Raw genomic sequence first — 24635 nt, 5'->3', positions numbered from 1 at the left:
TCATCATCTTCCTTCTGCCCCCTTCTCTGTTTGACATTAGGTTTCTGTGTCCTGTTTGGTATAGCCTGTATGCTCTTCAGGGGAGGGAACGTGTCTTTACTTGTTTTGTGAGGCACATAGTGTGTCTTTGGTACTTGAAAACTAACGGTAATTATTAATATCAGTAAGATACTTAGAACAGGAAATAGAGCTACCATGGTGTGGTAACTGTGGGTAAATATTGGGCTTTTTTTAGACTTTTTTTAGTGCCATCATTTGACAGAGTAATATCATTTTTTTCAATAGTTTAAGGTTATATCTCTATTTAATCTATGCAACTGGAGTAGTTTGCTATAATGTGTTGCTGCCATTATTGTTTTAACACAGAGTCTACATTAGTATATCACTATGGAAGGAATAAACTACATGTGGGAAGACAGCACAATGGAATGAAATCTCCATCACAATTTGAATAACTTTTATAACAAGTCAGTTATTAGGAAGCCAAACATGGGCATAAATCTCGCTTCTGCTTTCAGATCCTTTTGCAATTTTATTGGGTCTCAGGATTCATATGGGACTGTAACAATATATAGCTCAATATATTTCTCCAAGTCTCCTCTCTTGCTAGTCATATAAATAGTTTGAAATGAGAAATATTGCTGCTTAGTTCTTTCTTCTTTGTTACTCGGGGATGGATTTGAAAGATGAGGGATGTTTTTTGTTTTTTGTTTTTGTTTTTTCAGGTAAATCAGTAGCCTCAGGAGCATGCAGACTAATGAAAAAATACTTCAGCAGGTATTTCAGCAGGTACTTCAGCAGGTACTTCAGAGATTTCCTAAGGCTTATGGAGTTTGTCAGCCCAGGCATTGTCACAAAGCCTGAGGGGAGCTCACTCAATCCCAAACATATGCAGCCTTAATGTTTTCTTAAAATAACAAAACACAAAAACAAATTTTTCTTTACTTGGTAAGTTGCATGGTTTAATTAGGGGAAAGTGGTCTGAGTTGGAGGGTGTTTTCTCCTCTCCATTTCCCAAAGGTATTAATCAGTCTTGATATCAGTCTAGTGCTTGCCTCTTATTCTAAGTATCATGCTCTGTATAAATAAAGTTATAGTTACACAAAATTGAATTGACATACTTCTTAAAAAATATAGCTGGAACAAGTGCACATAAATTGTATATTTGAATTAGGCCATGAGCAACAAGGTTACACACCTAGCTAGAAATGATGACAATTGCATGTGTGCATGTCAGAGCAGAATTTAGCCCTAATTAAAAGAGTTTCCTAATAGGCTATTCAAACTGAGCCTCCTTGGAAAGTCTCTTGGAAATAACCTCTGTGTTGTATAGTCCTCCATTTTGACTATGGTTTAATGAAGTATCAGTTTAGTGTCTGATCTGTCTTATGCTGTCCCTGGAGAGGGATGGACTTGATAATCTTAGCAGTCTTTTCCATCTCTGGTGACTACAATCCTACATACCTGCAGCTTCCTGTGGTTCCCTGGTATTGTAGTAGGCCAGTCTCTGTCCCTCCGTGCTAATGTGTTGTCTTTAGTCAGCTGCCGATACGCCAGTCCTCACCGATTAGGGTGACCAAAGTGAAAAAATGCACATAACTATGCACTGGGAGATGGGGAATGTTTTTCAGACTAATACTACCAACCTTACACACAGTCAGGTGTGTTGGGAGGGGGAGACAAAAGACATCTCTGACTTTTTTCATAAATACTGAATCTAAGCAGTGTAGACAGAATTTGTGATACATTTCCATGACCCTGGTCCCCAAAATCCCACTGCCTTATCTCTTCCCTGCAGTTGCTTCTCTGCTCCCTCAGCCCAGAGATTCGTACTCTTCCTTTATTTCCTATTGCCCCTGACTCTCTTCAACCCTGACTCCTCTAGTCCTAGGACTAACTTCTTCCTGGCACCCAGCCTCTCCTGGGACTCTGGATGTTCATCAGAAGTCAAGGTCAGTGAGGATCACATGCCAGGCAGGACACAGACAGCCTGTTGGGGAAGGCTCCAAGCTGCAGAAAACAGGACAGCATCTCCTCAGCCTCTCCTTGCTAACCTTTACGCTGAGTCAGGCCCAATATAGCTGAATATTTTGAAGGTCATAATTATGCACTGAGGCTTGAAGGGTTATGCATCTCACTGCCATAGTAGCAAAGGCATTTCCTGTTGCTGACATTATGATCATCAACACTGAAGAGTCTATAAATGGAATCAGTGTACAGAAGGGGGAAAAAGAACAAATACTTTTTAAAAATTGATGGAAGGAAAAGATTTACTATAGAATAATCAGAAGGAAAAAGACTATGAGATACCAAAGCGGATTATATGCATTATTTTAATTAAGAGTGCTTGGTAATACATATGGCTTCTTTTTGAATAATAAGTGTGTGCTGATGAGGTATGATTAGAGATGCTCTTTTTTATAAGTTCAATTAAATCAAATACATTTCTGTAAATGGCAAGTGATTAGAGGGATTTATCAGGCCCTATACTGTAAGCTATGGTTCAAGCTTCCTATTACTGAATTCTCTGTTATTGCTCCCCTCTGGTGACTGTCATCTAGCTTCTACAGTGCCAGAAGTTTTAGTCTGATGGATTGAATCTTACAGATTCAGCATAAGAGTGGTCTTTACTGATGAACTGGCACTTTGGCAAGCACTTTGTCGTCCTTGGAGGGAAGATCCTGCATAGGCCCCAGTGCAACAAGATACTTAGTTTATGTGTGTAACTTTAAGCAAGTGCGCAGTTCCTTGACTAATCAGGGCCTTAAAGCAAAGTATTATTTGCTGTGCAAATGATTTTTGTCAAGCTGGAGCTGCTGCTGCTGCAGGACTTCTGAACCTCCCTATGACAGCATATGCAATTAGAGCTGTATTTTTACCACTACTCCTTTTGAATGCGAATCATGATTGCTTGATTCCTGTTGCTGTGTAGAATGGCATACATCCACTAAGAAAATGATGGTTGGTGTAACTCAGCTTTCTGAAGTCATGCCACTTTGTGCTGTGACCCTGTCAGTTCTTATAACTATGCAGGATTGATCTGAATCAGGACTCAGATAGGAGCCCCCTAATAAACACTTAGGTGCTTCAGGAAGTGATGTTGACTGTTCCGTAGGTGGCACTCACTTACCAAGGCCACAGATAATACTGGTGGGCACAGTGCTTCTGGTGGTGTTATTTTTGGATATCCCAGATGACCACATGCCATCTTGAACATCCTGTGGTGTTTTTCATAACAGTACATAACAGGAAGCCACTCCATTGTCCTAGGGAAATTCTGTCTTGGTAACTGTACTCTTCCTACCTAATAATTTAAACTGGAAAAGGTATTCTTCACTTCCTATCCTAAACTGTGCTGTTGTGTGGCTGTGCACTGTTAAACAGTTGCTGCATTTTACCCCAAATGTGACTGTTTCAGTGTGGGAACAAGAGAAACTGGTCTGTAATTCATATATCAGTTTTGATAGTCACCCACTATGTGATCCTTCAAGATGCAGGATGCTATGTAAATGTATGATTGTCATCAAATTATGCTTAAAATAATTAATGGAAACTATATATCTTTGATATATGCAAACATATTGTGCACCATTGCCCATCTCTCATGCACCCGCACGCAGCTAATCAGATTCTCTGAGACTTCTACTAACCAGCTTCTGTCACCATTGTTTGTTTTAAAAAGGATCCAACATTCTCCCCCTTCTTTTCCCTGATCCAAAGGTGTGTCAAAGAAATTCAGAAATTTACAAGGTCATTTGCCGTACAGTTGTGGCATCCTGATTTATGGGGAAGGTATTATGCAAAATTTTGGGGATTTAAAAGCAATCTTCTATATTTGTTTCATTCAGGCCTGCACATGGTAACCAAGGCAACCTGGCTTTACAGTTGAAGGGATACATAAATTAATACACATACAAACTCTTAAAATGCTTAAAAAAATAAAAGCTTTTCCCTGAGATATAGTAGAAAAACACATAGTTTATAAGGCTAAAGATTTTATTGGCATGAGCTATGGATACAGAATGATGGCATAAAGTCAAGTGTATTTTACTGTACCCCTTCCTCAATGCATGTTCGTAACACTTAATTTAGCCCACATTCCTCAGAAAAAAACCTAACTGAGAATGATTGTAATAGCAGGAGGTTTTAGAGGAGGGGCCTTCTCGCTGTTGGTTTATTACATTCTGGGCGCACCTAAAGATTAGAATTTTAACAGATACAAATAGCTATAAGCATGAACCCTTATTGGTAGTAATGCGAGTTACATGCATGCCCCAATGATTCTACATGCTGTTTCTGCTCTCCCTTCATCTACCAGTACAAAACAAGAATAAAATACTTAAGGCTAGCTTGTCCCTTTGCATCCACCTTTGTGTAATGGGTGGCATGTAGTGAGGCTATTCAGGAGCAGCTCATGGAAGGAACTGTGCCTCAGAAAGCCATGACCATTAGCAGATTACTAATTCCTATGGCAACTCAGCTATGCCAGCCAGTGTGCTGAGGGAAGGAGCTAAGGCTCTGCCCATTTCTACCCGCATCCCCACGCACCTACAAATGCAGAAACACACTGTCACACCCCCTCAGCAGGACCTGCAGTGGTAATGCAAGTAGGCCATCTAGGTGAATGGAGATAATACTTCTGTGGGAAATCTGCACCAAAAAACCCGAAAATTCTGTGCACAATATTATAAAATTCTGCAAAATTCTGTATATTTTATTTGTCAAAATAACACAATCATGCCAGTTTCAATTATTTTGGTAACTTATTTCAAAATACCTGTCAGCAAGAGTGTCTCTACTAATACAAAAAAGATTCAGGAAATGTTTTTTGACAAATAGATTCCTTATTAGGCATATTAATACAGAACTCTGAGTAATAACTAATTTAAACTACAATACAGAAATGTATTTCCTGCACCCTTGAGAAGCAGTACGTAGGCTTGGGGGAGTCAGGGAGACAGAGGAGCTGAGGGAGAGGGAACTAATTACTGGGAAGGAGCCTTGGGTGAATCTGGTGGATTGTTGGGTGTGGGTGGGAGAAGTATGGAACAGGGAGGGTTTTTTTGGGGGGTGGGGGGGATTGTTAGGGAGTTGGGGAGCCTCCCCCAAACAGACCGGGGCTGACCCCTAGCCTCTCCTGTCCCCATGTGTCCCTGCACCCCACTCCCATTCAGCCCCTGGCTCAATGCTGTTCTCCCACTAGCCCTTCTGAACCCCACTCTGTGACCGCCCCCAGGAGCCCCATGTGCCCTCCTCTGTCCATCCCCTTTACATCCTGTGTCTCCTCACCTGAGGAGGGCAGGGCGCTGTGAGGAAGGCAGCCACTGCCTCATCCCTCTCTGTGGTTGACTGCTCTGACCCTGAAATGACTGCCCTGTCTTCTGGGGCCATAGGTGCCCCTGGTGGGCAAAAGGTTTAATTGCAGCAGAATCCAGCAGAATCTATTTTCGGGGGGGGGGGGGGAAGAATCTGTGGAGGACATGAATTCTGCATGTAAGTAGTGGCACAGGATTCCCCCTGGAGCAAGATAAACAGGGTCTGTCTTACCCTTATGCCTGTCCTGTGTACCCTTATAGGCTGGGCTATGGTCTGCCATTAGAAATTGAGAACATTTAAATTATATATAAAATACACACACACAACTGTGTTAAAGAACATTATTATGGTTACTTATTTTCTAGATGCCTGACTTGAGAACCTGGGTCTGATTTGCAGAAGTGCTGAGCGCTCACAGCTGCAACTGATATCAATGGAGCTGTGCTTTGAACATATAAATGATTGCATAATGCTAAATTACTCGGTAAAGTCAGGCACTAGGCATCAAATTGGGCTCCCAAAAGCAGTGGATGTGTTTGCCTTAGTCTCTGTGCCTCAATTACCCACTGGTAAATGGGGAACAATAATACTCCCTTGTCTCACACTATAGTGAAAAATGCCATAGAAAAGTCCATAAGGAAACAAACAATTCTGTCTTCAGGCAGGGTTTGAATAAAATGTAAATAAGGCATTGGACCACATACAGACCAACAAGGAGGAAATAAAATATTGTATAGTTGCTTATTAAGTGAGCACTGTTCATCACAAGCATTGAATGAGGCAGGGATCCTGTAGGAAAAATAGTATGTGAGTATGTAATTAAAGACTGTATCATAATGCATACACACCAGGGGTGTCTTAAGGTTGCACAGAATCTTAATTCTAGCATTTCCTAACTTCTGAGTGCTTGACTTTGCAACCTTAATGTTGTTTTAATGTAGTGGGTGGGTGTGTATGTGTATAGACACACACACAGATAATTTTTTGTCCATTAACTCGTTTACTTCCTGATCAATATTTCCTGAACTGAGAATAAATTGATATTAGGTGAAATGTTTTCCTTTTGAAGTAATGCATTTAATATTTATAACACTTCATAGTATGATTAATACTTTCCCTTGTTCAGAAACAGCTATCTGTTGTGAATGATTATTCTCTAGTTCATCTATTGTAGCCTTAGAGTCACTGTCTGCTTCTCTCAGAGAGCCCTCTGCTGACTTGAAATGCAAGCTGCCAGATAACTTGTGTTGAACTGAGTGTTAAAAATATATAAATATCTGTCTCTGATTTTCAGTATGTGACCTAGTCCTGAGGCAGCTTTAAACTGGAAGAACAAATAATACATATGTCGCTCCATAAGTGCTGATAAAAATGTTCCAAGGGTAATTTAACAGCCTTTGTTTTAAAAATAAATAAACAAAAGTTTAAGCAAAAAATAAAAATAAATCTCCTGTTTCTTAATCTGTCCACCAAAACTACACTTAGTTACAGCCAAAGCTTGTGAACATAGAAACATAGGACTGGAAAGGACCTCAAGAAGTCAAATCCAGCCTGCTGCGGTATGGCAGGTCCAAGTAAACCTAGACCGGCCCTGACAGGTGTTTGTCGAACCTGTTCTTAAAAACATCCAATGATGGTGATTCCACAACCTACCTTGGAAGGCTATGACAGAGTTTAACTACCCTTAGTTAGAAAGTTTTTCCTAGTATCTAACCTAAATCTCCATTGCTGCAGATTAAGCCCACTACTTCTCCTATCCTACTTCAGTGGACATGGAGAACAATTGATCACCATCCTCTTTATATCAATCCTTAACATATATTTGAAATCTGTTACCAGGTCTTGCCTCCATTTTTTCTCAAGACTAAACCTGTGTAATTGTTTTAACCTTTCCTCATAGGTCAGGTTTTCTAAACCTTTTATAGTTTTTGTTGCTCTCCTCTAAGCTCCTTCCAATTTGTCCACATCTTTCCTAAAGTGTGGCACCTAGAACTGAACACAGTACTTCAGCTGAGGCCTCACCTGTGCCAAGTAGAGCATGACAGTTACCTCTGTGTATTACATGATACGACTGTTGATACACCCCACAATGATATTGGCCTTTTCTGCAGCTGCATCACATTGTTGACTCCTAACCGTCACACCCTTTTCAGCAGTACTACCACCTAGCTTTGATTTTTTTTCCTTTCTAAGTGAAGTACTTTGCACTTATCTTTGTTGAATTTTATCTTGTTGAATTCAGACCAATTCTCCCATTTGTTAAGGTTGTTTTGATTTCTAACCCTGTCCTCCAAAGTGCTTACAACCCCTCCCAACTTGGTGTCTGTCATAAATGTAAAGGGAAGGGTAAAGCCCTTGAAAATCCCTCCTGGCCAGAGGAAAAATCCTCTCACCTGTAAAGGGTTAAGAAGCTAAAGGTAACCTTGCTGGCACCTGACCCAAATGACCAATGAGGAGACAAGATACTTTCAAAAGCTGGGAGGAGGGAGAGAAACAAAGGGTCTGTGTCTCTCTGTCGGTATGCTGCTTTGCCGGGGATAGAACAGGAATGGAGTCTTAGAACTTTTAGTAAGTAATCTAGCTAGGTATGCGTTAGATTATGATTTCTTTAAATGGCTGAGAAAAGAATTGTGCTGAATAGAATGACTATTTCTGTCTGTGTGTCTTTTTTGTAACTTAAGGTTTTGCCTAGAGGGATTCTCTATGTTTTGAATCTAATTACCCTGTAAGGTACCTACCATCCTGATTTTACAGGGGTGATTCCTTTATTCCTATTTACTTCTATTTCTATTAAAAGTCTTCTTGTAAGAAAACTGAATGCTTTTTCATTGTTCTCAGATCCAAGGGTTTGGGTCTGTGGTCACCAATGCAAATTGGTGAGGATTTTTACCAAACCTTTCCCAGGAAGTGGGGTGCAAGGGTTGGGAGGATTTTGGGGGGAAAGACGTGTCCAAACTACATTTCCCAGTAAACCCACTTAGAGTTTGGTGGTGGCAGTGGTTATTCCAAGGACAAAGGATAAAATGAATTTGTACCTTGGGGAAGTTTTAACCTAAGCTGGTAAAAGTAAGCTTAGGAGGTTTTTATTCAGGTCCCCACATCTGTACCCTAGAGTTCAGAGTGGGGGAGGAACCTTGACAGTGTCATCTGCAAATTTTATAAGCATACTCTCCACTTCATTATCCAAGTCCTTAATAAAAATATCAAATAGTACAGGCCTCAAAACTGACCCCTGTGGGACACCATTAGATTCACCCTCCCAGTTTGACAGCGAACCATTGATAACTACACTTTTTATATGGTCTTTCAACCAGCAGTGCACCCCCTCATAGTAATTTCATCTAGACCACATTTCCCCATAGACTAGGTAGGCAAAGCTTAATTTATTATTTTTACCAGTTGTACTTTTTAAGCAGATGTTCCTCTAGTTTCTCCCCTCCCCCCTCCAAAACACACACACACACCACACAAGGTCTTGTGGGGTAAAGCAGAAAGAAAGGAGGTCAAAGAAATTGGGTCATGTTCCTGCCTCAGCCTCATCTTTTCTTGTATGATCTTTGGGAAAGTCACTTTACTACTTTTGTGCTCTAGTTTCCCCATCTATAAATGGGTGCAATAATAGGTCCAGTGATGCTTGATTGTATAAGCAATGCTTATAGAGCATGTTCAGATTCCAGTATTGTCAACTCTTTTGATTTTTATCGTGAATCTCATGATTTTTCGTATTTTTCTTACAGTCCTGGCTGCAAGAATCATGCTATTGCATGAGAACCTCTGCTTTTATTTTTAAAAAAAGCACACCAAACAAACATCATCCTTCATGCAGACAAAAGCTTGAAAAACCAAAAGGCAAATAAAAAGAACCCACATTTATTTTTAAAAAAATCTCATGAGTTTTGAAGTCACTCGTGATTTTTAAATATTTGAGGTTGTCAAACACCAAGATGCTCCTATGAAAATCAATAAATATATGCAGAATATTATGATTTATTAAGGTCAGGACGCTCCTAGTATTGATACTTGTGTTGTGGTGGTTCCCAAAGGCCCCAAGCGAGATCAGGACTCCATTGTGCTAGTCACTGTACATATATATGGGAAGAGGGAAGATGTCCCTGCCATGAAGAGCTGATAATTAGGACAATTAAGCAAGATAGAAAATAATGGCCGTGCAACATAAAAGCATCATTTTAAATGTGTCTTGTGATTTACTTTTTAAAACTGAATTACTCGAATCACTCGCTCCTCCCCCCATATTCCAAGTAACTCAGCCAGCATGTTATCTTTCTGTGCCCACCCTCAACTGTCCACCCATGGGTATAGATGCAAGAGAAAAAAACATGACCAATCAGCTGCCTATTTTGGAAAACTGAGCCCCAGAGTTTAAATTCATCATCCAAGCAGATCTTAATTTCTGATGGGGCTCTTATCATTCTGGGGGAAGACCCCTGGTACCTCTTCTGTCAGTGGCGTGCAAGGCATGACCTTGTACATATAGTGAGTACTGGGTTACACTGTGCAGAGGATGCCATCATTATTGCTTGGGTCCCCTCACCTCTTCTGTCACAAATCAAGCATTGCATCCAAGGTCACACAATGAATCAATGTAAGGTTGCCACTCTTGAGGCGCAAAAAACCAAACAAACAAGAAAGGGATGTCCCTTAGCAAGGGTAGAGGAGCACAGAAGGGAGGGGAGTAGGAGACGGTTCTGGGGAGTGGAAACAGGGCCATGCTGAGCAGGAACAGCTGCCACCATGGTGAGGAGCAGCGTGCTGTGGGGCTGCTGCCTTAAGCTCTTTTCACTGCTCTCAGCAGCTTGTTGATCAAGTGGGAAGCTGCAGCTTCTTAACAGTTGTTAACAGCTGCTGTGAGGGAGGAGGAACAGCAGCACCCTCGAGGAGGAGGAGGCGGAAGATAAGTCACCTCTTAGGCTGCTGCTAGGAGGGGAACTCAGCTGAGAAAAACCAAGACTTTTCAAGTCCTGAGAAGATTTATCAATTTCCCGGGACAGCTACCTCAAAAAAAGAAATGATCCTGGGAAAACCTGGACAGGTGGCAACCCTAACTGGGAATACTACCCAGGTCTCCTGAATCCCAACCATGGACTCTGTCTTCTAGACCACAGCTACTGTAAATTTCTGCTCCGCCTTTATTTACTCTACAGTGTATCACCGTGTGTCTAGTAAAATCAGCTTCTGGGCATGTACTCATTTTCTCCAATACATGATGATATGTGCATGCAGATCAGAAGGTCATTTTCTGAAGGCACAGCCGCTAACTGTGTAATGGCTAACACAGAACAAAATGATCATGTACAGGAGAGGATAGGAAGTCCAGTATAGTAATACACTGACATGTAAAGGAGGAGCTAATGCTCAATTCAAACTTCAAGTACCTGTTTCTAATTTGCTGTAGCAGATAGAATCGGAGTGAATCCAGTGCTGAAGAACAGTGTTCACAAAAGGGTAAATACAGCAGTTTACCTGGCTTTTTAAGTTATTTTGTTCGTAACTTGGCACATAAACAGTTCTGAGATGTCTGTTTGGCATTTTACACGTGGTGTAGCTAAAAATGTCCAAAGGTATTACAAATACATGCTCAACATTTGCACCCGCTGAGATTTGCATTGCATGTAGCTAGTCTTCGGGCACAGTTCTGACAAAAAGGAATAACTCCTAAGCTGTGGGATAGCTCTGTGCTAGAATAGCAATGCCACGCAGACCGTATCCTGATGTGTATTTTGGCACATCGATCTGTATTTGAAAGGTTCTTAAGCAAAGTACGCAGTCATGGCATAAGAGGGAAGGTTCTCTAATGGATTGGTAACTGGTTAAAAGATAGGAAACAAAGGGTAGGAATAAACGGTAGTTTTCAGAATAGAGAGAGGTAAATAGTGTAGTCCCCCAGGGGTCTGTACAGGGAGCAGTCCTGTTCAACATATTCAAAAATGATCTGGAGAAAGGGGTAAACAGTGAGGTGGCAAAATTTGCAAATGATACAAAACTACTCAAGATAGTTAAGTCCCATGCAGACTGCAAAGAGGTACAAAAGAATCTCTCAGAACTGAGTGACTGGGCAACAAAATGGCAGATGATATTCAGTGTTGATAAATGCAAAGTAATGCACATTGGAAAACATAATCCCAACTATACATATAAAATGATGGGTTCTAAATTACCTGTTACCACTCAAGAAAGAGATGTTGGAGTCATTGTGGATAGTTCTCTGAAAACATTCACTCAATGTGCAGCGGCAGTCAAAAAAGCGAACAGAATGTTAGGAATCACTAAGGAAGGGATCAATAATAAGACAGAAAATATCATATTGCCTCTATATAAATCCATGGTATGCCCACATCTTCAGTACTGCATGTAGATGTGGTAGCCCCATCTCAAAAAAAGATATATTGGACTTCAAAAAGGTTCAGAAAAGGGCAACTAAAATGATGAGGGGTTTGGAACAGGTCCCATGTGAGGAGAGATTAAAGAGGCTAGGACTTTTCAGCTTGAAAAAGAGATAACTAAGGGGGGACATGATAGAAGTCTATAAAATCATGACAGGTATGGAGAAAGTAAATAAGGAAGTGTTATTTACTACTTCTCATAACACAAGAAGTAGGGGCCATCAAATGAAATTAATAGGCAGAAGGTTTAAAACAAACAAAAGGAAGTATTTTTTTCACACAATGCACAGTCAACCTGTGGAACTCCTTGCCAGAGGATATTGTGAAGGTCAAGACTATAACAGGGTTCAGAAAAGAACTAGATGATGGAGGATAGGTCCATCAATGGCTATTAACCAGGATGGGCAGGGATGGTGTCCCTAGCCTCTGTTTGCCAGAAGCTGGGTATGGGCAATAGGGGATGGATCACTGTTCTGTTCATTCCCTCTGGGGCATCTGGCACTGTCCAAAGACAGGATACTGGGCTAGATGGACCTCTGGTCTGACCCAGTATGACCATGCCTATGTTTTTATGTTCTTACATGAATATTTCACTGTGGACAGGCTTTTCAATCACGATGTCTGTGAAATATGATCACTGTGGTCACCAGTTTGCATGTGGAGGTGGGGGCTGTCCATTGTTCTGTGCTGTCCTTTTTCTGTCCTGGCCAGGTCAGGTTTCCAAGCTGTTTTTCTGCCAGACATCGGATATACCAACGCATGCCCTAGTCCTGCAATCAGGGGTGAAAGTAAGCCGGTACGGCATACTGGTAAAAAGTGGCCGCCGGTACTGGCCCGTACCCAGCTGACTTTAAAGTGCTGTGGCAGCGTTTTAATGTCATTGCCCCTTTTGCTCGTCCCCCCCACTCCAGTCACCGATTGGGGGGAAAAAGGAGCAATTGCCCCAGGGCTGGCAATTTAAAAGGGCCCGGGGTAGCAGCAGCAGCAGCTGGAGCCCTGGGCCCTTGAAATCACCACTGGAGCCCCAGGCGGCGCGGGCCAGGCAGTGTGGAAGCACTGGCTTGGGGGCACTGACCCCCAGCCCCACCCCTTCTATCCAAGGCCCCACCCCTTCCGGGGGCCAGAGCTGGCCCCTGTATCAGTAAGTCTTCGGCTTTACTTTCACGACTGACTTTGTGCAATAAACCCCAGCACCCAGCTGGAGCCCAGTTGAAGTGAATGGGATTAAAAAGGGATGTAGAACTCTGCCAGCCAGTGCAGTCCGTTGCAGGATATGGGCCATCGTGACTGAGGTATTATGTCATGAATACAAAACCATTTTCTGAACGTGCATGTAAACAATAGCTCAGCTAGCAAACATGTGAGCGAAAAACAAATGCTACTATTCCTCCAACTGTGTATGTGACTTCCATGATCACCATATCCTATATATGACTGCTGCAATTACATATTTAATATATGTCAGAATAACAGACATTTAATTCATAACCTATGACAAAACGCACAGGAATTTTGTAAGATTGATATTAGAAATTTGTAACTATCTTTGCTTTGCGGACAAAACATAAATCAAGTAACAAGAAAAACATCTTTTGGGATAGTAAAAAGAAAAATAAATTGAAATTTATAAAACATCTCACATTTAGAATATAAATCTCCAAAAATAATTGATTTGCTCAAAATAACACAAGAATAATCAGTAAAGTCTTATCCGATGTCCATTGTAGTCAAATGAGCCCCCCCACTCCGCCCCTTATTTCAATAGGCTTTGGGTCAGGCCCTAAATAAATACTGGATTACTGATAATTGTGTAAGAGTCCAATTTGTTGGTGTAAAAACAGCATTGGTCTCAAGATTAACAGAGTTATCTTTCCTCTCCTGACTTTGTGGGGCTAAAATGTTTTTCCTTTCATTGGGGACAAAACTAAGTGGTAGGACATTATGTGTGGTCCACAAATCTGGAATTTGCTAATCCCACTGGTTTGTTAGATTCCAGATTTGTTGCTGCATCTCAGGGTTTTGTGTTGGGAGTTGGATGGTGGGTTGGCTTGGGTTCTGAGATGTTCAGATGAGGTAAGCTTTCTGATGGTTGATTATATATTTTGTTAGTCAGGGTTACCTACTTTTGGCTATGGCAAGTTTATATTTTGTATTTTTTCTAGATTGTACATGCTGGGGAAAGTACTTAGAGGTGTTAGGATGGACACGGCATTTGTAGAAACAGTAAACAAGTAGCAGTTACTGCTGCAGCATTTTGTGGCAAGAGGCATGCATATTAGGTAAGGTAAAGGCATATTACATTCTATTTTGGGGGTTGTGATCTACCACAAGGGCTGTGATTGCCTCAGTGGCCATAAGAAGAGTGTGACATACTATTCACTTCACTGCAGTCCCCCTGCCCATTTTAAATCCATTTGCCTGGATTTCCTCAGATATTGTGGAAGTTAAAGTGCAGAATATTTCCAGTTTAGAATAGGAGATGGTACACTTGGAGAAAGTGGTGAAGAATTAAATGAGGAATATTACCAATATTACATCTGTCACAGGTGAAAAACTACATATATAGATGCGTGTAATCCATTCATTGTTTATAGCCTTCGAGTCCTCCAGGGAATGTCACAAATCCACATGATGTCCCTGAGCGCTAGCTTTTATAGTTCATTTAGATCCGTGAGCTGGATGAAACTTGGGTAAAACTGCAAGCAAGCAGAGCTCCCTGATGAGCAGATGTGCTAAGATTTCAATGACTGGATGGAGGAAAAATACATCCAAATATACAGCTACCCTAAAAAGTGTCATGTGATGCTGAATCCCCTCTTAAGAGAGGCTTTCTCAAACCTGGCCCCATTGGGGAGGGTTGGGCAGTGGCTAGTGGTGGGTGGCCTGAAATTCTCCCACTGCTTATGTCCAGCCTGCCTGGTGTTGCAGGGGAGCAGGGAGGAGAAGAGTGCACAGCTGCTTTAGGGCTTTCCTGTTGGGGAGGTGAGAGAGACAGAACGGAGGAAGTGCAAGGGAGTAAGCGGGCTCAAAGGAGGAGACAGGCAAAAGTAGGAAGGGTCTTTAGGTGCAAGCTATGGGCATAAGGGATAGGTGGTCAGACTAGGGGAATCAACTCCAGGAGGTACAGATGGGGCGGATGTGTGTGCATTGGAAGCCAGAAGAAAGAGAGCAGAGCCAGGGGGAGAACCCTTAAATTTAGAAAACCATTTTTATTATTGACTGTCACATTCCCAGGTATCCTCAATTCAGAAACCAAACTACATTTGTCAGATCAAAATAATCATAATTAATATTTTCTATATGTTGGATTTTAAGTGAAGGCAAATATGGCTGGGACAGAAGAGCCTTCCCATAACTTGTGCCTATTGGGTTTGTTTTAATTGTATTTTGTGCTTTCAACTATGTGATTGTGCATGGATACTTCGTAAGCATAACTTAGATACTTAGTGTCTGATGCTGCAAATATTACCAGGTCTAGTCTCTAAGCCAGTGCTTCCCATTGTTTAAGTCAAGGGACTACATAGGCTAGTAAGAACTGTGCCTAGTAATAGGTGTTTGCAAGATGAGGCATCCAGTTCATCCCTGGGAATTTCTCAGTTACTGTCATCCATCGAGCTTTGTACGATTTCTTCTTTTGCTTAGGGTCTCATGTCTGCCTGTCAATGGATCACCTGCAGCAGTTCTTATTATGTTTAAGCTGGACAGTGAAACAGCATGAAAAACATGATTATGTACAGCAAAGGTCAAATATATTTTGAATATTCAAAATTTTTTTGATGGAAGCAGCAGTTCAAGGAAATAATCGTATCCTACTCCCCTTTCAGTCCTTTTGTAACATACCCAGTAGCATTCTGCTATTATCAGAATCTTTTATACTAGCATTTCTCTTGAAAATAATTGGATCTGCACTATAAAGGTTACAGAAAACAATTTCTCAACAGATACCCAAAGCTTTAGTGAAATAGAAATATCATTCAGTGTTTTTTTTCCATACTAAAACACAGAACATAAACAGCTCACAATCAATTGGTATACTAACTATAACATTGTTCTTCAGACTGGATAATTGTGTGTATGTTGCATCAGTTATTGTGTATTATGATTGTTGTGTGAGGAGCTGTCATTAATAATTACAACTGGTAATGTGTGGTGGGGGAATCTATTATTATTTTGCTTTTTAGTATTTCAGTTTGTGAACGTAATGTTGTCTGTACCTTTCCTTAAAGTAGCCTTCTATTTAATAATTTAGTAGTCAGTCTGAACCATGTTTTGAAGGGGGGAGAAACACGTCTTTAGTTTGCATGTGTATTCTCTGGGGATAGACTATCCAAAAATAAGACTGTAAATAAGAAATCAGTGGCCTTTTCTGTCTTGCTGCATTACATGGGCTTGATGTATGTTTCTGAAGGATTATTACTCACTTGGCTCAAATCAATGCTCTGAGCTTTCCTCTCAGTGATTGATTTCTTTGGGTTAACTTACCATGTACGTGATTTAATAAACACTACAATTACTTCATTAACAAACATACAAAAGCGTCCACAGCGATATGTAAAACCGTTACTATGAGATTTGCAAATTGCTTCAGTCATAACTTTTTTTTCTTGGTATTGCCTAATCGAATGGATAGCACAATAGGGCGTTCATCTTTTGTAGCTGAGAAGCAAAACAAAATTGCTTCTGAGAAACATACATAGGAGGAGGAATTTAGCATAATCAAAATTGATGCTATTTGGGATGAAGGTGAAAGGGGAAGCAACTTCCTGGGATGCTTGTCTTCCATAGCACTTCTGATATATCACAAAAGAAACATTTTCCAGTGCTTTTCAAGTCTCAAATGTTTCTATATCAGACTATGCATTGAACAGAAGCTGCAACAGTCTCATAGCATTCATAGCCCAGAGATGTGTGGAGGCTGAGTGAAATTTATGTAATCATGAATTAAAATTTAGTGAAGGTTTGTATTGATCAAATTAAGAGCCAACGTTGATTTTAAGTGTAAATATTTCAGACAGTATCCCAATATTTAGGACGTATATATGTGGAGTATATGTATCTTTGAAAAGCCCACGGTTCATTCTCATTTAGTAGGGTAGTGGATCTGGAGCCATGTTGTTCCCCAACAACTTATACATGTCAACGTGTGATTAGGGCAACTGAGTCCATTTCACATGTGGTATTCGCACAAGGAAGGATTTGCAGGCTTTGACCATTTGAGATCAGAGTTTAGGGCTGAACTTTGAAGTGCTCAGCACCCATAATGGAAGCCTGATTTTTGTAGATTTCTGTTGTATTTGGGAATTTCCTCTCTTGTGCTACTTCTCTTCCACAGCACCTCTGTGATATTTCACAAAAAGCAGCATTTCCCAATGCTTTTTACTCAAAAACTTTCCTATCTGAATATGTGCATTCAAAAAATTTTATATAAATCTTTATGTAAATTTATATAAATCTCCCCACTGTATTTTCTACTGAATGCATCTGATGAAGTGAGCTGTAGCTCACGAAAGCTTATGCTCAAATAAATTTGTTAGTCTCTAAGGTGCCACAAGTACTCCTTTTCTTTTTGCGAATATAGACTAACACGGCTGCTACTCTGAAACCTTCTTTAAGCTGTTATTCATGTCAAACCATCATATATTCCCTAGACGCTGTGAGTACTCAGCTCAGTTTCTTTGTATTAATGTGATTCTGTGCTAAGAGTCTGCTCCAAAGCCTGTTAAAGTCTGTGGAAAAAATTCCCTTTGACCTCATTGGGTTTTGGATCCAGCCCTTTGTGTCTTAGTAGTTCATCTGTCTGCTGTTTAAAAAAAAAAGAAGAAGAAGAACATTTTAAATTTGCTTCCCACTTTTAGAAATACAAGAAGATATTTTTTCTTAAAAAAAATCTCCAATAGTATCCTGTGCCATAGGAAAGCACTGAACAGAAGTGGTCATAAATTATAATCTCTTTATACATTTTTTGTACTAGAATTATTTGGTTAATGATGGGTGTTGTGTGTGTGTGTTTTCAGTTTGTCCTTAAAAAGCTGTGTGTTTTATTCAGCTTCCCTGGCAGACCAATATAATGAAGTTATCTGGTATTCCAAATGAAATGCTGAGTATTAAATGGGTTAGAAATTATTTAATCTCTTTTGATTTCTTTCAGCTAACGGGAGAGGTGACTTTGCAAATTGCCAGTGAACCAGTTCTGCCCTTTAATGCCCTGGACATCGCATTAGAAGTTCAGAACAGGCTTAAAGGTAATTTTGTTCGAGCAAGACTAATCTCAGCTAACATAAAAAAAGGGTCACCTACATTTCAATACTGAGATTCTCAGTTTCAGAGTAAACAATACCTGCTGATTTTGTTACTCAAACAGAGTCTTTCTATGACGTTGACTGAAACATGATTTTAGTTTAACATAGGATAAATTGTTTACATTTCTTCTGGTCTTACTAAAACAGTTTAATCAATAATTAGTATTAAAATCTCATAATTACTGTCAAAGGTAAGCAACCTCCATGACTGAGCTGCAAGATTTTCTTTCCATTTAATGCTACATTCAGTACAAGCAGGAAGGGGACTCTGAATTTCACAGCCATTTAGGCTCTGTAACTTTCACCATTTGACAAGTGGCCATCTTGCTTGTTTATTTATTACACTAGTTCACATTGGCAGCAGATCACTCCAACTTGCCTCTGTTTTCACAGCCAGTAGGAAGCAGGATAATATACTGTTGAATAATTTGTTTGAGTTGATTTATCAGTTAGATCCTGAAGGCGCTGTGTTTGAAACTGAATGACCTTGGTCTGTGTGTTTGGATCACAGGCTGAGGGAAGGGAAAAAAACAATTCCTGTACCGGGAAAGTAGAGATTTCCCTCAGCACTTGCTGCATCATGGCCTACACATACAGGGGAATTATCACCCATAGAGAGGCAGATATGTCTCCAATTGAGGTGGGGAGAGAAGAGGATATGTTCCCAGTACTAGTGAATTCATCCCAACAGAGGGCTGCAAAGGCAAAAGTGTGGCAGGATGGTTTCCTGGAGCATTCACAAAGGATTGAACTGGAGTGCATGGCCCTGGAAAGGGTTATGTGTTAGAGGCAAATGGTTGTGACGGAGCACCTTTTGTTACAAAGGTCAGGCTGGGTTGGGTGCAGGGGATGAGGGCTCCGGCTCAGGGTGCAGGCTCTGGGGTGGGGCCGGGGATGAAGGGTTTGGGTGCAGGAGGGTGCTCTGAGGCTACGGCGGGGAGAGAGTACTCCCCCCAGCTCTCTCGCCCCACAGCAGCACCTGGGTTGGAGGAGAGAGGCGCCTCTCCCTGCTGCGGCAGCTCCAGGGTTGGGGCTGCAGACTAGGCACCCTTCCCCATGGCCCTAGCAGGTCCGGGCTGGGGCTGGCCACGCCTGGGTCCAGGCTGGGCTGCCCCGGCCACAGAAGATCCAGACCACAGCAGAGTTGGGGCCGGGAGAGGGGTTCTACAGCAGGTTTGGGGCCAGGCCCTGGGTGGGTTCCCTGAGTGCCTGCGTGGCACTAAATAGGCTGCTGAGATGCCACAGAGCTTACAGGGAACTTTTCCCTGGGCCCTTTAAAATCATATGGGCCCCTAGGCAATTGCCACCTTTGCCCACGCCCGTCAGCGGGCCTTTCTTGACACCTCCAGCTCCCCTTCCCCATCATCCAAGCTGTCTTCTCTGGTGCTCATAGATGTGCCAAATATGGCAAGCACTTGCCACGCGAGGCATGATCGTGATGCTGAGAAACATCCGTCCTTGCCATGAGACACCATCACCTTCCCTTAAGCCGTCCAAAGACACAATCTGCTGACATTCTGCCCTTAGTAAAGGTATTGTAGCAGAATGACAGTTCTGGTATAGTTCAGGTTAAAACCAGCTTTCTGTTTAAAGACGGACTCTTCTAAGTGCTGTAAAAGCCACATAGTTAATCATATTGCCTTGAAATGTGATGTGCATCATGGAGCTACAGGATTGTTAGTAATCCAAATTTGGGACCATTTCACCAAGTGGTTCCCAAGATACAGCTCTCTGGAAAACTACCTCTACATTGCATGACCTGGGTGATTGAGGTTACGTTATGGTCATTGAATCTGAGCACGAATCCAGCCCTGTGAGTTGAAATTCAACCCAGGGCAGAAATCTGAAGTAAAAAAAGCAGGCATAGTTCCAGTGCCTCTATGAAAGGGACATTTTTGTTTGGGGGAAATGTAATCTGAGTACAGCAGCATATTCAGAAGGTGCTGAAACTATTTTTGAAAAGAAAATAACACATGGGAATGCTCACTGGGAGGGGAGAGGGGAGCAGGGATGCAAGAGAAGGTGGGAATGGGGGAGAAGGGTTTGTGTCTGCAGCTAGGGATGGGGTACAAGGGAGGGAGGTAAATGCAAATGGGTGGTAAGGGAGAGAAGAGTGGTCAGGAAAAGAGGTAGGGATTAGAGGCAGTGAAAGGAGAGAACACGGGAGGGGTTGGAGAACGTGAGGGGTTGCAGAGGAAATTTGGGGGTTAGGAGTGCATAAATCAGCCCTGAATTCTCCCTCATGTCTGTGCTGGGATCTGACATTGTCCTACCTCTCTACAGTCCCTCTCCTTGCCCACTGTGTGTTGTGGGATGTGGGAGACCCTGCTCCTCTTGGAGAGTATGAGCTCCTGTCCCTGTCCTTCCATGCAAGCTGGGATCTGGGATGAGCGGGGGAAAGGAGGTAACAACATCTGAAATCCAGACAATGAATAGTTAAGATGCCTATCACCTGTGTGGTTGTTGGATCTTGGGATCGAACTGGTGGTCTGTGGCGAAGCGAGCTTCCACCCGCCCTCTTCCTGGATCCCAACAGGACCTGTGTGGTGGGGAGAGCTGGCCAGCATTTGTGGGAGGACCCCAGTTTGGAGGGGAGATGGACTGAGTGGACCTGACCCATGGCTGGAGAAGCCTGGGGCAAACAGCAGCAAATGGAGGTGGGTAGTGGGAGTGAGAGGCCCACCTCAGTGTGCAGCTTGGGCTATATAACCAACGTAGCGTGCGGCCCTCCAGTAAACTGCAGCCTGTGATGTGTGTATGCAGCAGCATAGGGCAGGAGACAGAATGGAGCAACTTCTTTCGTGTTGATGGTGTCTGTAGTACCAGTTCATGGCTTAATGGGATGAGAATGGAAAGGGGAGCTGGAAGTGGTGGGGGGCTACATGTTGCGGGGTGGAGAAGGAGAGACAGACCCAGGTCTTCTTTCACACTTTGTTACTATAGCAGCCACGTAATAAAACTGTTAATGTTTTGGGATATAGAGCAGGGACGAGATTTCTCTCACCAGCCCTGTTAGTAATCACACACTATAAACATTTCAAGCATGACCATTATCCCCATTCCATTGTAGCAAAATATACAGGAAGGAGGACTGGCACTGAGGAATCACATAGCAACCATGTGGTCTAGTGGAAAGACCACTGGACTGAGACTACTAGCTTTGCCACTGGCCTGCTGGGTGACATTGGGCAAGTCATTTCACCTCTGTGCCTCAGGTTTCCATCTGTGAAATGGGGATAATGTAAAGTTCTTTGAGGTTTACTGATGACTATATAAAAGCATTTAGAAGATTTATATTTAGAAGACTTATAGAGATGCTTTTAGAAGATTTTCTAAATGTGCAAAATCTTCTAAACATCAAGATAGTAATGTACCCTAACTGGTCCTGCAGACTCTAGCCAGTCACAGAACAAATCAGTTGTTTCTCACAAACATCCATGTCAAAAGGGCTTTTCTAATTGGTTGATTTGCTTGTGACCAGTCATGCTCTTCCAAGTGGTCCTGAAGAAATGTATTACTGTCAGAGGGCAGAAATGTAATTTTTAAATACTTAAACCTCCACCACTACCTTTTTATAAGGGCAGTTGGTTAAAGAGAAACATTATTGCACTCAATCCAGCAGTCTAGAATAAATATCTATCCATTGTCACCTATCTTTGAATAAAATCCACATACACCATGTGTAATGAAAGTCAGCTGTATAATTCAGTGATCAACAGAGTGCAGGCTCCCAAGTCTCTTTCTGGTACCTGCATTTTTATTTATTTAACAACTTTAAATAACTAGCTAGATGATTCATCATGATTCATACTGGAGTGTGCAGCACAAAGAATAGAAAATGTAGAATAATAAAGTGCCCTTGTTTTCCCTTAAGTGAAATAACACTTGTAATTTTTTTTCTTTTCTCTAGGGTGATGTCACAAGATGTTTAAAATGATATTAGTTAACACATCCTTTTCTTCTGAATCATCTGCCCTTCCAGTTTCAGCCTCTGTGTTTATACATAACATAAATCACACTTTGTCCCATCAGTGAAGTCCACTATCTTAGGATAATATGATTTCTCATGCCCTTATAATTCCCTATGAGTTCAATATCTATAAATACTTAAGGTTTTATGAGAGACTATTAAATAAATTGTTTGTTTAATATAATGAGTGCAGTTTTAGTGTGTGATGCACACAGTATATATAGCTCATCATTTTATATGAAATGTAGTGGGTTTGAGGGCAAAATACTTATCACATTGTTTTAAAACAAAAAATTCCAGTGTAAGCATTCCCTTGTTTTTATGTTAAAAAGGGTGGTCTACATGGCCTCATTTCCAGATATAGAATGATGAACTATTCCCCTAAGCTCACACTCACTGTTGGAGAGGCTTGATTGATATGCACAATCATTTGTATTATATTAAGAATGACAATTCTAAATATTGCATGCTGCTTGATATATAAACACTGCTGATGAAACTAAATGTGCAAGGATCATGCATTCATAGTCCATCTATTATGCATAGACTATGTAAGGATATCCTTAGCTAGACATGATGCTTCCATTGGGTTGTTCGATATCTTTCATTACTCGTATATGGTCCTTGCACTTTTGCTGATATGGGTAGGGGATTTTTATCATTCCTCTTTTACTTGTGTTTTTACTGCTTCTCCTGGGTGCTCCAAAAGGAGGCATGAAGATGGAGGGGCCATGGCTACCACTGCTGGCCGAGGATGGAAAGCTGGACATTGTGTAACATCTCTATTCACTGCTTGGAACTCAAGAAGGGATTTTTTGCCAGAATTCCCCCTAAAGTGGCTCTAAATGACATAATCTAGGCCTTATCATACACATTCTGCAGAGACCTAAATATTTCAAAATTAAAAGGAACCAGTTCTAACCATAAATTTGCCTTGTCTTTCACTTTGTTGCTCTCAGTAGATATTTTTAAACTGTCAGGTGGATTTTGCAGGGTGCAATTTTATACTTACACACTATAACTGGGCCCTAATGAGATTGTTGAGCTGATTCAAGCATACGTTTATCAACACCAAAAATGGAGTTAGTTTGTTGATATCCAAAAAACCCAAACTTAATGTTCAGATCTAAGGGAAAAAAATACAATATTTTACTGGATGTCAGAAAATAGAGGAATAACACAGTGATTCTGTTAATCTGTTTCAAGAAATCACTAAAAACCAAATGCACCGAACTGTCTCACATCTTTTGCATTCAAAACAGCAGGAGATAGCATCATGTAAATCTAGATCAAAGCATACATTTCTTTCCTTTTTCATTATGACACCAATAAGTTCTAGTTGGCTGCTGATTGCTTATTAACAGAAAGAGAAGGGTTCTGAGTAAAGTAAGAGATTTTATGAAGGTAAATAGTAGCATAAAGATTAAACTTCTGTTACTTTATAGATTTTGTGATTAGATTATTGTTTCTCTTACATTAAACTTCACAGTTTTATGAAAAGACTGCACTATCATTTGATTCTTTAGGATGGTTAATATTGTCTAACGTACTTTGAGACATATGAAGTGTGCCTGTATGGCAAACCGTTTAGAATCAGCCAAAATCTAGCACCTAACCTAAAACCTGTGCTGTTGGGACCCAACACAATCATAGAATCATAGAATATCAGGGTTGGAAGGGACCTCAGGAGGTCATCTAGTCCAACCACCTGCTCAAAGCAGGACCAATCCCCAATTAAATCATCCCAGCCAGGGCTTTGACAAGCCTGACCTTAAAAACTTCTAAGGAAGGAGATTCTACCACCTCCCTAGGTAACACATTCCAGTGTTTCACCACCCTCCTAGTGAAAAAGTTTTTCCTAATGTCCAACCTAAACCTCCCCCTCTGCAACTTGAGACCATTACTCCTTGTCCTGTCATCTTCTACCACTGAGAATAGTCTAGAACCATCCTCTTTGGAACCACCTCTCAGGTAGTTGAAAGCAGCTATCAAATCCCCCCTCATTCTTCTCTTTTGCAGACTAAACAATCCCAGTTCCCTCAGCCTCTCCTCATAAGTCATGTGTTCCAGACCCCTAATCATTTTTGTTGCCCTGCACTGGACTCTCTCCAATTTTTCCACATCCTTCTTGTAGTGTGGGACCCAAAACTGGACACAGTACTCCAGATGAGGCCTCACCAATGTCGAATAGAGGGGAACGATCACGTCCCTCGATCTGCTGGTTATGCCCCTACTTATACACCCCAAAATGCCATTGGCCTTCTTGGCAACAAGGGCACACTGCTGACTCATATCCAGCTTCTCATCCACTGTCACCCCTAGGTCCTTTTCCACAGAACTGCTGCCTAGCCATTCGGTCCCTCGTCTGCAGCGGTGCATTGAATTCTTCCGTTCTAAGTGCAGGACCCTGCACTTATCCTTGTTGAACCTCATCAGATTTCTTTTGGCCCAATCCTCCAATTTGTCTAGGTCCCTCTGTATCCTATCCCTATCTGCCACCGTATCTACCACTCCTCCAAGTTTAGTATCATCCGCAAATTTGCTGAGAGTGCAATCCTCCAGATCATTTAGGAAGATATTGAACAAAACCGGCCCCAGGACCGACCCTTGGGGCACTCCACTTGATACCGGCTGCCATCTAGACATGGA

At 41.5% G+C, this 24635-nt stretch overlaps 1 protein-coding gene across 4 annotated transcripts in view; it reads left to right on the top strand.

Moving 5' to 3' along the window:
- NAALADL2 (N-acetylated alpha-linked acidic dipeptidase like 2) overlaps positions 1-24635 on the top strand; it is a 901057-nt gene that overhangs the window by 836040 nt on the left and 40382 nt on the right. For all 4 annotated transcript variants that reach the window (XM_084639864.1, XM_084639867.1, XM_084639865.1 and 1 more), the window contains one exon: positions 17866-17959. In XM_084639864.1, the coding sequence (XP_084495990.1) occupies positions 17866-17959 (94 nt within the window). The remainder of the gene's footprint in view (positions 1-17865; positions 17960-24635) is intronic.

The sequence above is a fragment of the Lepidochelys olivacea genome (genome assembly GCF_965140295.1).
Source record: "Lepidochelys olivacea isolate rLepOli2 genome assembly, chromosome: 9".
In the NCBI taxonomy this organism is placed as follows: Eukaryota; Metazoa; Chordata; order Testudines; family Cheloniidae; genus Lepidochelys; species Lepidochelys olivacea.
The sequence above is the reverse complement of the archived record's forward strand: the minus strand, read 5'-3'. Positions and strand labels throughout refer to the sequence as shown.